The sequence below is a fragment of the Giraffa tippelskirchi genome, chromosome 11 (assembly GCF_054371585.1).
Source record: "Giraffa tippelskirchi isolate mGirTip1 chromosome 11, T2T-mGirTip1v1.2.pri, whole genome shotgun sequence".
Taxonomy (NCBI): Eukaryota; Metazoa; Chordata; class Mammalia; order Artiodactyla; family Giraffidae; genus Giraffa; species Giraffa tippelskirchi.
Window position 1 is genome coordinate 10,055,817 of NC_137285.1, and position 14,424 is coordinate 10,070,240.

General features: G+C 48.2%; 2 protein-coding genes across 4 annotated transcripts in view; both read left to right on the forward strand.

Annotated features, from left to right (window-relative positions):
* The first annotated feature begins 1,134 nt into the window (after nt 1–1,134).
* RPLP0 (ribosomal protein lateral stalk subunit P0) lies at nt 1,135–5,568 on the forward strand. The gene is made up of 8 exons (XM_081546229.1): nt 1,135–1,160; nt 1,418–1,519; nt 2,403–2,578; nt 2,674–2,761; nt 2,895–3,041; nt 3,149–3,334; nt 4,175–4,315; nt 5,336–5,568. Exons 2-8 carry the CDS (start codon nt 1,466–1,468, stop codon nt 5,498–5,500), a joined length of 957 nt encoding a protein of 318 aa, XP_081402355.1. The 5' UTR covers nt 1,135–1,160; nt 1,418–1,465; the 3' UTR covers nt 5,501–5,568.
* A 1,252-nt stretch (nt 5,569–6,820) lies between these two features.
* Nucleotides 6,821–14,424, forward strand: part of GCN1 (GCN1 activator of EIF2AK4) — a 54,202-nt gene continuing 46,598 nt past the window's right edge. For all 3 annotated transcript variants that reach the window (XM_081546232.1, XM_081546230.1, XM_081546231.1), the window contains exons 1-2: nt 6,821–6,856; nt 11,743–11,845. Coding sequence is in view for 2 of the 3 variants with exons in the window: in XM_081546230.1 (XP_081402356.1) it covers nt 6,839–6,856; nt 11,743–11,845 (121 nt within the window). In the remaining variant the exon portion in view is untranslated. The remainder of the gene's footprint in view (nt 6,857–11,742; nt 11,846–14,424) is intronic.

Sequence of the window (14,424 nt, forward strand, 5' to 3'; positions counted from 1 at the left end):
ATATAGCACAACTGTTCAAATGTTGAATGAAAGTGTAATAAAATATATTGACATTAAGTGATTTCCTCCCACAGGAACTGTGTTAACACATACCTCACGTAATCCTCATGGGGTGTGAATACTATTATCCCCATTTTACAGATAGGGAAAGAGAGGGTCAGCAAGGTGAAATCACTTCCTAAGATGACCAGTCTAGCAAGTGACAGAACAAGGATATGAAGTAAGGTTATCTGACTGCAAACTCTGCATCCATTCATTCAACAAATATTTATTATATGCCCATAGGTTCCAGGCTCACAGCAGAGAGAGAGACAAATTATTTTAGTGTGTTACGAGGTGGAAGCGCTACCAAAAAGTTAAACCGGAGGAAGAGGGAAGTGGGAGTGGTTTTGGGGGTAATTTTGGATAGGGCAATCCGGGTAGGCCTCCAGCAGGTGATCACTGAGCCAAGACTTGATAGAGGTGTGGATATTGGCAAGAAGCCTTCCAGGAAGAGGGGATGGAGAGTGCATGAGCCCTGAAATGGGACCGTCACCCAGCTGGGAGGAAGTGAGTCAGTAGGCAAATCGGAGAGGAGATGATGGGGTGGACGTGGGGAACAGATCATGTAGAGCCTTGTAGGCCATTTACGTTTTAGGTTTTACTGGGAGGGAAATGGGGAGACGCGAAAGTATTGCGAGCAGATGAGGAAGTGATCCGACTTAGGTTTAAAGGATCCCTTTGTTTCGATAGGGGGAAGAACAAACTGTAGAGGAGACGAGAGACCATCCTGTTTCTAACGCATGAGAGTTCTTTCTCAACGTCATACTCTGTAGTTGCGACTTGGCCAGGTGACCGAAGGAAGGTGAACTCAGCTTGCAAATGCTAACTCTACACCGCAGCGCCTCCAGCCCGGCAGAGGGCAGCAGCCCTGAGAAAGCGCTTCCAGCACACAGCAGAGCCCTCCTTAACTACCTCGTTTAAAAGCAGCTTCCTGTTGGTTGGAGCGGCAGGGATGCCACCCAATGGCTGCCTGTATCTATCGGATTTCTTCAGACAGACGTTGGCGCCAGCCAATAGGCAGGGGGCTCTGCCCGTGGTTTCTGATTGGCTGCTTCGCTCAACTATAAAAGATGTCCGCCGGGGCGCGGCCCTCCTCTCGCCAGGCGTCCTCGTGTGAGGTTCGTCTGCCTTGCTGTGGTAGCTCCGGCAACTGTGGCGGGAAGGATGGGGGTTCTTGGGGGTTCTTTTGGGGGCTCTTGGGGACCGCGGGGTCCAGCCTCTTTGGTTTTGGGGCGCGGCAGCCGCGACAGGTGCAGCCCCGGCTCGGGGCGGCGGGCGCCGGCGCGTGGCCTACTGCGCGTGTGCCTTGGGCTTGGAGCCCGCCGTGCCGTGGGGACGCGTGTCGGGGTGGCTTGAGCTCCTTTTCTCTCCTCAGTGACATCGTCTTTAAACCCTGCGTGGCAATCCCTGACGCACCGCCGTGATGCCCAGGGAAGACAGGGCGACCTGGAAGTCCAACTACTTCCTTAAGATCATCGTAAGTTTCAGTAGGCCCACCGTGCTGCCTCGGGCCCAGGCACTAATGGGGACAGTCAGCTTCCATGTACTGAGGGCCTACTCTCTAGCTACCACATTAGGTCGTTTTAGGCAGATTTCATTTCATTTTCTCAATTTCCCGAGATCCGTGCCCTTTCCCCTCCCAGTGTTGCAGATAAACAGACTCAGGCAGGTGAAGTGGCTCTTAAGGTGACAGCATTCAAGTCCAAGTCTGTGGAGGTTCAAATAGCACTCCTAATTTTATTGCTCTGTCTCCATCTTTGAGGTCTGAGGCGATGAGTGACTCATTATAATGGAGCAAATTGTTGCCATATAGAGCCTGTCAGTCAAGAAACTGATGTGAGTGCTTTCATTTAGATGGCTTTGAGTTGGGTCTTCCCTGGCCAGAAATGCTAATCACGCTGCTCTTAGGATGCGTTGTGGAGTTTACTCCTTTGCGTTCTTCCTCATTTATCATGCAGATTTTCATTTTAACAAAACACTTGGTGAAATGGTTGTGTACCCACAACCTGGGTTGTGCTTCCTTTATGTTGTATTTTGATCGCTGTAAATCTAACTTTACTTGGAACAGCCATTTAGTGAATCAAACATGCCTAATAATTGGGAAAAAGAAAAAGTTATAATCGTTTCCTTTTATTTACTGTAGAAACATTCACTGTTCATACTCAAGAAGCAAATCTTGGGCAAATCTGGTGTTAACTCAGGTGGCCGATAGGAGGAGGAACTGTCTCAATCTCTGTCATTTTAAAAGCTTAGATGAATGGGAGTGAGATGGAAGCTGGTGATTGCGAGATTTGGTTTCTCTTAACCTTTTCCCTCTTTCTTCCTGTGAAACACTGTTTGTTTTTGGCTTGTTTCTGTAGCAACTTCTGGATGATTATCCAAAATGCTTCATTGTGGGAGCAGACAATGTGGGCTCCAAGCAGATGCAGCAGATCCGCATGTCCCTCCGCGGGAAGGCTGTGGTGCTGATGGGCAAGAACACGATGATGCGCAAGGCCATCCGAGGGCATCTGGAAAACAACCCCGCTTTGGAGAAGTCAGTGTCTTTATCCTCCCTTCTCAGTGTCCTCCCTCTTCCTGGAGAGGAACGGTCCTGAAAAGTGACCTTCTCCCGTAAACTTCTCTTTGCAGACTGTTGCCTCACATCCGGGGGAACGTGGGCTTCGTGTTCACCAAGGAGGACCTCACTGAGATCAGGGACATGCTGCTGGCCAACAAGGTAAGGGAGAATCAGGTTGACTGGAGAGAACTTGTTGTTTTGGCTCTCGAAAAACAACAAAACTGACTGATCTCAGGTTGTGTCTGGAGAGAAGACATCTCACTGTTCACATTTTTTTTTCCCCTTTGCTCAGGTGCCAGCTGCCGCCCGTGCTGGTGCCATAGCACCGTGCGAAGTCACCGTGCCGGCCCAGAACACTGGTCTGGGGCCCGAGAAGACCTCCTTCTTTCAAGCTTTAGGCATCACCACTAAGATTTCCAGGGGTACCATTGAAATCCTGGTAAGTGGACCTGGCTTGCCAGTGCTAGCCGGGCCAGTGGTGGGGTCTCAGTGGCCTCGGACCTGCCGGACGTCCAGGGGTTAACTGCCAACTCCCTTGTTATTCAGAGCGATGTGCAGCTGATTAAGACCGGAGACAAGGTGGGCGCCAGCGAAGCCACGCTGCTGAACATGCTGAATATCTCCCCCTTCTCCTTCGGGCTGGTCATCCAGCAGGTGTTTGACAATGGCAGCATCTACAACCCTGAAGTGCTTGACATCACAGAGGAAACGCTGCATTCCCGCTTCCTGGAGGTACGTGAGGGCCCATTCCAGGCCCTTCCCTTTTTATTAATAGTTGAGAGCTTGTCTGGCTTTAGCTGGATCCTGGCAATGCAGCTGACTGGCAGTGTAATAACCAGGAAGTTGTTTAACCTGTACCTCAGTTTCCTCATCCTTGAAACAACAATGACAATGTAGGATCGTTGAAAGAGCTAATGAATTAATGAGTGTAAGGCCTTGGAACAGTGCTGGGCACACAGTAAGGGTTGTAAGGGTTGTTATTTTAGGACATGCAATAAGATGTGAGATTTTGAGTGTCAGTGAGTCAAAAGAGGGATGAGGAAAATGAGGTAATTAATACACAAGTGTTGCCAAGTATCCTACTATGTTGGGAGAAGGGACTCTCTCAGTCCATCCTTAGTCTTGCCTAGTTTTTGCCACTAATACATCCTCTTAACTAGTAAGGTGATGGAATATATGATTCCTGTTTTCTTGGACGAATAGACAATTGTAATTACATGTACTCTTAACTCTGGTTACTTTTGGATATCTCAGTAGTGGATAAAATTCACATCTGGAACTAACGTTTTTCTCTTGGAACGCCATGACTATATATTTTCAAAAACGGTGGCTTTTGAAGTAAGTACCATTGTTATGGTATAGGGAACACCCTTGTTGAGAATAAGGGCGAAAAGCATTTGTAAGTTAAACTGGGTCTAAATTTCCCTGCCAGAAGCATTTGGTGTGAGGTGAAGTGTCCTCTGTGAGACTGAGATACTAACTGAGCAAATCAGTGTACTATTGAGCTTTGTCATTGTCTCTTAAGACATCACACCTAAAGACCTAAAGTAAATTTTTTCCTTCCTTCCACAGGGTGTCCGCAATGTTGCCAGCGTATGCCTGCAGATTGGTTACCCGACTGTTGCATCTGTACCCCATTCTATCATCAATGGGTACAAGCGGGTCCTGGCTTTGTCTGTGGAGACTGATTACACCTTCCCACTTGCTGAAAAGGTACAAAGAACCCACCAGGACCATAGCAAACCTGACAGCAGGATGAATAGCTGCCTGCTAAGTTACTGCTCTCAGAGAAGGGTCTCACGTAGCAGATCCGTTTTTAAGAGTATAGCTGTACCTCTATCACTGATAAGAAAATCCGTGAGTGTTCAAGTCCCTCATATAAAATGGTGTTGCTGCTGCCGCTAAGTCGCTGCAGTTGTGTCCGACTCTGTGCGACCCCCTAGACGACAGCCCACCAGGCTCCACCGTCCCTGGGATTCTCCAGGCAAGAACACTGGAGTGGGTTGCCATTTCCTTCTCCAGTGCATGAAAGGGAAAAGTGAAAGTGAAGTCGCTAAGTCGTGTCCAACTCTTAGCGACCCCATGGACTGCAGCCTACCAGGCTCCTCTGTCCATGGGATTTTCCAGGCAAGAGTACTGGAGTGGGTTGCTTCTCCGTTTCTCCCTAGCTGCTGCTAAGTTGCTTCAGTCGTGTCCGACTCTGCGACCCCATAGACGGCAGCCCACCAGGCTCCGCCGTCCCCGGGATTAGGTTACATCATTTCTAGGTGACTTACAATATCTAATCCGGTGTGAATGCTATATAAATGGTTATGAATACAATGTAACTTGAGTGTAAATAATTGCTACAGTACAGCAAATTCAAGTTTTGCTTTTTGGGAATTTTTTCCCTCTTTTTTTTTCGAGTTTTGATCCTCAGTTGGTTCAGTCTGCAAGTGTGAAACCTTTGGGTACAGAGCGCCAATTGTCTACCTGAGGTTGGGAGGCAGGGGAGATGTGTCCTCAATTTTAGAAATTTATAGAGATTTAAAGCGGGGTTAGTTTAATGGGCAAGGGCCGGGCCTGAGCTCACCAGGCTGTACCCAAGCTGTCCTGCCTGGTTACTTCAGAGGAAGGCTTCACTGACATGAAATGGGCCCTTAAACCTAGGGCTCTGCAGAGGCTGAAGGGTTGTGGGTAGTAGGGGTGGTGAGATGACGACCCTTTTGACTGTGAACTTTCCCCTTGCTTTAGGTCAAGGCCTTCCTGGCTGATCCATCTGCATTTGTGGCTGCTGCCCCCGTGGCTGCTGCCACCACTGCTGCCCCTGCTGCCGCTACTGCAGCCCCAGCCAAGGTTGAAGCAAAGGAAGAGTCGGAGGAGTCGGACGAGGATATGGGATTCGGTCTCTTTGACTAATCACCAAAAAGCAGCCAACCTGGCCAGCGTTATTTGTGAAATGAGAAAATAAAGGCTTACTTATCTTACGAGTCTCTGAGCTTCTCATTTTGTGCATTTGAAGGTTAAATAGTGCTGTATGCTAGAAACCAAAGGCATGGTAAAATCAGCTTGATTTGAAATGGACATTTGGGTGTCCTCTTTGTCAGTGACACGTTGCTCTCCTACCATCCTATACTTGGCCTCTACTCGGCTTTAACTATATTTTTATTACACTGAAATTTGTCTCCATGACCATCAGACCACGAGCCTGGGTCACTCTAAGATATAGGCTAGCGTCATACTGAGATAAGATGTGTGCTGCCAGGGTGTTTCAGACTGGGTAGTGGTCCAATTAATGAGTATTTAAGGAGAGAAAATGTGCTGTAGGTATTGTGAATTATACATATCACTTATTCTGTACTGGGTCATGAGGTAAGTGCTAGTTGTATCCAGGTCTCAGAAGTCCAAAGGGGCTTCCCAGGTGGCTCAGCAGTAAAGAATCTGAATCCCTGGGTCTGGGAGATGCCCTGGGAGGAGGAAATGACAATCCATTCCAGTATTCTTGCCTGGAAAATCCCATGGACAGGAGCCTGGCCTGCTACCAGTCTATGTACAAGTCCGACTACCTGCAAAGAGTTGCTTAGCCACTGAGCATGTGTGCACTCAGAAGTTTGAAAGCCATTGCTAACATCAGGGACAGGGACTGACCTGTGCAGACAATAATAGTTAAAGAGGTGTCAGGTTTGCATACAGAATAAAATGTAAACAACTAGCCCCAGCCTCCTACCCTGTGGCCTTGGTTTAAGGAGTTGTCCTTGGGCAACTTCTTCCCTCAGCTCCAGAATCTTTTAACATTGTCTGTTGTTGGGGTACAAACTAACTGGGATAAGACACGAGTTCGCTGCCTGCCTGTTACTGAGTTCAGCCTCCGTCATCCCTCTAGGAAACAAGTAGGCCACACTTCTGTAAAACGGTCTTCACACAGGAGAGGCCCACGTGGGGGTACGTGGGCCGGACCTTCCTGCACACACGTGGGTCGGAGCCGTAGGGACCCTCGTCTTCCACGAGGCAGGGCTGAGAAGGGCCCTGGGACCCGGGGGTTGAAAAGCGCGCCCTTGGCAGGCCTTGATAGTTCCCGGTATCCCTCAGATACCCACTCCGGCTGCCCGAGTCAAAGCCCGGCCTGCGGCGACCGCCGTCCCGCCCGGGGGCGCCAGGCCCCGAGCCCTGTTGGGCTCTCGGCCTCGCCCTGCCGCGTGGGCCCGCGCTGTGACCCGGAAGCGCTCCGGCAGCGGTTCCGGAGTCAGCGCCGGCAGGATGGCGGCGGACACGCAGGTAAGGGGGGTGACTGCGAGGCCAACGCGGCCAGGGACTGGGCGCGAACGGCGGCGGTAGGGTCGGACCGGTAGTGCAGCTGCCCTAGGGGATTAGGGGGCGGCGGCTGCGGAGGGCGCGGTCTCGGGGCCGCTTCGGGCCAACCCCTCACGGACCCGGGTTCGTCCTGGTTCCCGGCCCGGGCGGCGCAGACTGGCCGTGGGCTCGACGAGTCGGACTCCGGCCTCGCCTTCGGCTGGCCCTTCTTGATCCTGAAGTTGCCACAGTTCCCCTTTCAGAGTCTGCTCCATTTCTCCGAAGCCGTCCAGCATGAACCTCGGCCAGCGCCAACTCTGCCTTAAAACTTTATATTCAGCAAATATTTCTCGGACACCTGCTACGCGCAGGGACTTAAAAAGCATAGTCTTTGGATTCGTACAGATCTGAGTTTGAGTGCTAGTTGGTCAGTTTCTTTAAGACGCTGGGCAAGTTTCTTAATCCTGTCAAGTCTCGGTCTTTTCATCCATACAATAGGGCTAAACTTAATACCTGTCTCGTAGGGTCGTTGTGAGGAATCAATGAAATAAAATAGGGCTCCATGTCTGTTGGTGGTTATTATTAGGTCCAGCGTTAGATAAAAGAGCTGTCACAACTTGGGAAGAGTCTTGTCACCCTGGGTGCTATTATAGTTCGGAGAAGGACTGGGGAAAACTTTTTTCCTCCACCCCAGCCTCCTTTGTAGCTGTGAGTGTTTTAGGGAGAAAAGACAATATTATGGGTAATGAAACAGGCCTCAAAAGGACAGCTTGGCTCACTTGGGTATAGGGGTGAGGAGATTAATTATATTGATATGAAGGCCCTGAAGCCAGAGAGTGAGCCCTTAACTTGATCATTCAGAAGGTGTGTATTGTGAGTTTCCTGTGCAAAGAAGGAGCTGGTAATTTGTTCAAAGTTTGTTTTAATGGATCCTGGAAAAAAGAATCATAGTCTGTTGGGTATTTTGAAAGGGGTTGGGAGAATACATGCTGAATGTGTATCATTAAAACGCAAATGAAAAAAACAAACACCTCTTGGGACTTCCCATGTGGTCGAGTGGTTAAATATGCCAGCCAGCGCAGGGGACACGGGTTCAGTCCCTGGTCTGGGAACTAAGATCCTACGTGCCACGGGGGAACTGAGCCTGGGTGCCCACTGTGCCACAACTAAGACCTGACACAGCCAAATAAATAAATACTTAAAAAAAAAATCTCTCTAGTGCTGTGTTGTTCAGTATGATAGCCAGTTAATTAATAGCAAACCAGCTACTTAGGTTAGTTAAAATTAAATGAAATTAAAAATTCAGTTCTTTGGTTGCCCTAGCCACATTTCAGTGCCTGGGTAGCTGTATGTGGCTAGTGACTACTGCATTGTACAGTGCAAAAGAACATTTCCATCAGTCACAGAAAGTGCTTCTGGACAGTGATTCTAGAGAGAAACCTGTGATTTTAAGCTCTTTGCATCTCATCTCAACCAACAAATGACTTCTCTGAAGGATCTTAGTGTGCTCTTCCTCACTTTTGTTCTGACAGGGTCCCAAGTGGGTAACATTTATTTTCTGATTAAGAAAAAGAAGAGCCTTGTACCTGAAATGCCCTTTCATCTTTGGGGGAGAAACTGTAGCCAGGAATTTAGCATGGAAAAACAGCTACGTGGGAATTTCAGGTAGAGGGTGGATTATATATGTAAAGATGCATCTAATTTTGCTATCTCCTCGAGCCTCACTGAAACTAGTAAAAAGTTGAAAAAAAAGAATTGGGAGATGGGGAGCGGACAACAGCAGCAAACTTTTGGAAGCTAGAAAGTGAGGGGTGGTAAAGGATCCTAAGCCAACAGTTCGGAAAGCTGAGAACCAACCTGATGTACATTGTAGAATCTCTGATAGCTGGGAATTGGTGGCATCCACTAACCCTCGATGTGAGGGTGAGTGGGGAGGGGCTAAGCTAGGAGGATTGGTTGAAAGCCCTGTTCACATGCCTTCAGTACCCCAGCTTTCTTTCTCCAGCTTGGCAAAAGGCTGGAAGTTTTCCTCTCTGGAGAGCATAAAACAGGACCACACAAAAGTGGAGGAGGTCCAATATCCACGGAAATCATCAAAAAGTCATTCAAGATGCTTTCCCTGAATCGAAGCATGCGTTTTCAAATCAAAAATGCCCAGCACAGTGGATGAAAAGAGACTCATGACAGAGCACATGAACGTGAAATTTTTTTATTTTTTAAAAAATATTTTCTTTCTTCTTTATTTTATTTACGGCTGCATCAGCCGTACGATGCCTATCTTATTTGCGGCATGTGGGATCTTTTTGTTGTGGCGCGTGGGCTTTCTAGTTAAGGTGCATGGGCTTAGTTGCCTGCATTGGAAGGTGGATTCTTAACCTCTGGACCTCGGGGAAAGTCCCAACCTGAAACTTTAGAACGTTGGACACAAAAAGATCTTAGCAACTTCCAGGGGGAAAAATCAGATCTCAGAGAAAGGATCGAGAATCAGAACGGCATGGGGATTCCCAACAGTACTGAATGCTAGAACTCAGTGGAGAAAAGTCTTCAGTATTCTGAAGGAAAATTTCAATCTAGGATTCTGTATCCAGATAAACTTCAGATAGGAAGTCAGAACGTTTTCAAACCTGCAAGGACTTCACAAGATGGAGTATGTAGTTCACCCAGACACACAGAGAGTATGTTCTCAGGGTGATAAACCACATCCCAGCTGTAGCTATCATATGCCAAATCAGGACAGCTCAGAAAACTGGGAGAGGCCTCTTCGGGAAGGTGGAATTTGGTCAGACTGCATGATCTATGTCAGTGTATTGAGATTTAGACACGGGGCAAACTGGGGGATTGAATGGTTAATTACAACAAATAAAACAAGGCAGACTGAGAGTGGAGAGAATGAACGGCTCATTATTTAACTCCAGGGTTAATTTTAAAAAGCTGTGCAAGAGAGCAAACATAGTTCATTAAATGGAAGTTGAATACTAGTTGCGTGTAATGTAAACACTGAGTTACTGGGCTAACATATATTACGAAACTTGAGGAATAATTCCCGAAATAATCAGCCCGTGTTGGTGAAAGAGATGGTGCTTGTGTGTGAGGGCATGGGACTGGATTTTAAAGCAAACCTCCCAGAACTTTTCGACTCTTTAATTACATGCGTGAATGACTACAAAAGCAAAAGACAGTAAACAGATCCTTAATGTAGAAGATGGAGTTTTGCACATGATTTTATTCATTGCTGATAGAATTGTGGCAAAGGTTTAACTATAAGAAGAACTCGGCATTATTTTACTTCTCTGTTTATCCTTAAGTCTTGTTCTTCTAATAAGGCCTGTCTGTCAAATACCCTCAGAAGAAAAAGATGGCAGGAGTTGGTCACTTGGGTCCTGCTCTGCTGCACATGTATCCATGCCCTGCCTGCTTTGTAGCCTGTAGAACAGAGGTCCCTACCCTCCGGTATCTAGTGCCTGGTGGTCTGAGGTGGAGCTGATGTAATAACAATAGAAATAAAGTGCACAGTAAATGTACTGTGCTCAAATCATCCCCAAACCATTCCCCCCTGCCTCCCCAGTCCGTGGAAAAATCGTCTTCCACAAAAGCAGTCTCAGATGCCAGAAACGTTGGGGAACACCGCTGTTGAATATTGTTCAGGAGCAGATTTCAGGAGTATTTGCAAACCGCTCCTCTTTCCGGGTCTTATGCTGTGTCCCTGTGGAGGCAGTTGTAACATGGACGGTGATTGATAGTAAAGGACTTATTCGCATCAGTTTTTACACTTGCTGGTTTCAGGTTCAGTTTCAGAAATGCAGGTGCTGTGGCTCCTGACTCCAGTCTGAGCAGTGGCTTCCCCTCTGGGAGTCAGTTTCTTCATCACCCGTAAAATGGGGATACGATGCCTGTCTTGAAGGCTTGCTGGTTAGTAGTAGCTGATTTTGAGCTCGGGGTGAGAGTAATGCTTTACATACACTCTCTCATTTATTCCCCATAACAGTCATGAGATAGGTGCTGTTTTCTGCATTGAATAGATGGGGAACCTGAAGGTCAAGCAGATGGCATAATTTGACTGAGTTTCCACAGCTGGTAGGAGGCCAGCTGGGATTCAGTTTCTTAACCTTTTACCCTTGAGCCAACTGTGCTTATGACTTGCCAGGATACTCCTCCTTACGGGAGGCTTGTAAGAGATAAAGTAAAGGGAACATACTGGGCACATAGTAGGCCCTCCCTGTATTTTGCTTAGTTCAGAAAGGACATTTTTTCTTTCTTTTTTAAAAAATACTTATTTACTTATTTGGCTGTGCTGAGTCTTAGTTGGGCATGCAAACTCTTAGTTGTGGCATATGGGCTCTAGTTCCCTGACCAGGGATCAAACCCAGGGCCCCTGCATTGGGAGCGTGGAGTCTTAGCCACAGGACCACCAGGGAAGTCCCAAAAAGATGTTTTCTGTCTTGAGATTTTTGCCTTTGGTCTTGCCTCTTTTTGTCCAGAGTTTAAGTGAGGTATACTGAGGGGCTGACTGGTTGGGTTAAAAGCAGTGCATCTCAACTGGGGGTGATTTTGTCCCCCAGGAGGCGTTTGGCCATGTCTGGAAACAGTTAGGATCGCCTCAGCTGTGGTGGGAGGGTGGTGTGCTGCTACTGGTGCCCAGTGGGCAGAGGCCAGGAGCACTGCTCAAGATCCTACCGGGTGTAAAGGCAGCCTCCACAACCAGGAATTATGCAACCTCCAAAGTCAGGAGTGTGGAGATTGAGAAGCCCTGGGTTAGAGGGAGCCTCGCTGAGTCCTGCACGGCCCTCCCCCAGCACTCCCTCCCTCTCCCTCCCCGCTAGCGTTTTGTAGTCTGACTGGTGGAATTTTCTCTGTGGGCTTGGTCTTCACAGGTTTCTGAGACACTAAAGCGTTTTGCAGGGAAGGTGACAACAGCCAGTGTGAAGGAACGGAGAGAAATCCTCAGTGAGCTGGGGAAATGTGTTGCCGGAAAAGGTATTTATTTTCACGTCACTGATTTCATTTCAGACTAAATTGGGCTCTCTGTTTAGAACCATGGCCTTCTTTTCCCCCCATCCCAGCAACTTCTGTCTTCATTGTCTATATTTGCTTGTTATAAATGTGCATTGAAGCCGTTAGGTTGGTGGAGAGTTTATCCTTCTAGGTGCCAAAGCTTATAACAGTTTGACTGGAAATAGTTGCAATAGATGCCAACAGTTTTTCTTAAGTAATTTATTAGATGCAAAAACTTTTTTTTTTTTAATGACTGGAGGCACTGTTTTTCCCAGAGTTCCATGAAAATCAGCAAGATGGTAACTAGTGATTGGCTAGTGAAGGATTCAAGATCATCTAACTTTGGGAGATGTCACCTTTTAATCCAGTGTTTCCTTGAACCTCTTTTTTGCTGAAAACCTATTCAGAGTCTGGGTAGCACATTTTGGGAAATGCTGAGCACATGTAGTTATTCTGATTCTATACCATAACTGAGGCCTCTTACGGCAAACTATGGGGGCATGTATAAGACTAGTTTGCCTTCAACCAATAAATCTTCATTAGTTTGTTTTTTTATCTTTTAATTTTGTATTGGGGTATAACCGATTAACAATGCTGTGATAGTTTCAGGTGAACAGTGAAGGGACTCAGCCATTCATACACACATATCCATTCTCCCCAGAACTCCCCTCCGATTCAGGCCACCACATAAAATTGAGCAGCGTTTCCTGTGCTATAAAATCCTCGTTAGTTTTTGAGTTTCCTTTTGGTGTGTTTTTCCTGTACAGTGTTGGTTCTCAAAATGTGGTCCCCAGACCAGCAGTATCGGCATTGCCTGAGAACTTGTTTGAGATACAGAATCTCAGCTCCACCCCTAGAGATGCAGATTCATGAAAACTCCGGGAGTAGAGCCCAGCACCTGTGTTTTAACAAGCCCCGCAGCTGAGTCCCATGTTTGCTGTTGTTTGAGAACCGTGGTGGTATAGCGTTGGGACTCCGATTCTGTCAGCTTTCACTTCTTGTTAGGAAAGAGCCTTTTTCCTACCGCTCTCACCCAGACTCGTCACTTGCTGCTTCTGATCTACTGTCGCCTGGTTACATACCCAAGCTTGTTAAAGTTGTGTGTAAATTAAGTAAATTGCTGTCCATGAGCTTCTAAGAGATTCTGCTGTGTATCAAAGCTTTAGTGTATGAGTTTTATGAGTTTATGGTACCTTCAGAAGTCCTTCTGGTCATTTCTCAGCAGGGTTCTAGTTAAAGAAGGCTGCCACATGACAGACGGTGGCTGTCCACCCTAATCCTAATGGCTGACTCCCCGCTAAGTAACTGCTAAGTACCACCCTTTCCCCCCAATTTGTGGAGTAAGGAGTTCGACACGTGTGGGTGAAGTTTATGAACTACTCAGGCCTTTCCAGGATGATTTTACTTTCCAGTCACCCTGAGATTCTACAGTTCAGGGCGAATCATATTTGTAAAATGTTTGCTAGCCTTTGATGTGGATGTCGTTTGGGGGAAGCGAACTCCTCACATGAAATCGTTAGTTCTCAATTTCCTCATTTTCGGAGTCTGCGGAGCCATTGTGTAGTGATAGTTATTCTGGCCTCTCCTTGTGTTAGGGTCCCAGGTCCCCAGGTGGGTCCATCCAAGGCAGGGCAAGGAGCTGAAGGCCTCTTCAGAGGCCGGCAAACCCTGGAGGCGGTGCTCAGCCCGGCTCAGCCCTGCCTGGCCTCGCGGCTCTGGTGCTCTCCTCCGTCCTGCCGCCCTGAACCTGAAGCCTGAGGCTAGCAAGGCGGGTTTGCTGGGCCTGGCCTTTCCAGTCACAGGCCCTCAGTGCAGTCGGAGGTGACGGGCTCTGTGTTCTGCCCATGGCTCTGTTGCCTCCAGTCTGCGGGACCCGGTCCAAGTTCCTTCAGCTGTGGGCCTGCCTCCTTGGCGTTGAGTGTGGCGATAGTAAGGCTGTGCCTCCCTCACAGGGTGAGAGTAAGGAGGGAATGTGAACACATAGGGATGGTGCCTGGCTCTTATCAGCCCGGGTATCTGTTAGCTGTTACTAACTGCTGTTCTCTGCTGTGCTTAGTTGCTCAGTCATGTCACTCTTTGCAACCCATTGGACTGTCGCCCCCCAGGCTCCCCTGTCCATGGGGTTTTTCAGGCAAGAATACTGGAGTGGTTGCCATTTCCTTTTCCAGGGGATCGTTCCAACCCAGGTATCAAACCTGCGTCTCCTGTGTGTCCTGCATTGCAGGCAGATTTTCTACCTGCTGAGCCATTAGGGAGGCTCTTAGCCACAACCTGTTCTGGCCCCAGTCACTGTTTTCTTCAGTTACTGAGACATTCTCAAATCAGGTGGGCCCGTGCCAGCCTCAGGGCCCTGGGAGAGCTGGGTCTGCGCTCCTCCTCCATCGCCCCCGCATCACTCGGGGGCCTGTGCGAGCCCTTCCTGAGTCTCCTGCTCGCTGGTCTGTCCGCCACTCAGCTTCTGTTTCCCCCATCAGACCCTCCTCCCTTCATCCTTGGGCTTCAGCCTGGTCTGCAGAACCATCACAGGTGGGCTCTCCATTACTGAGCACCGTTGTTCCACC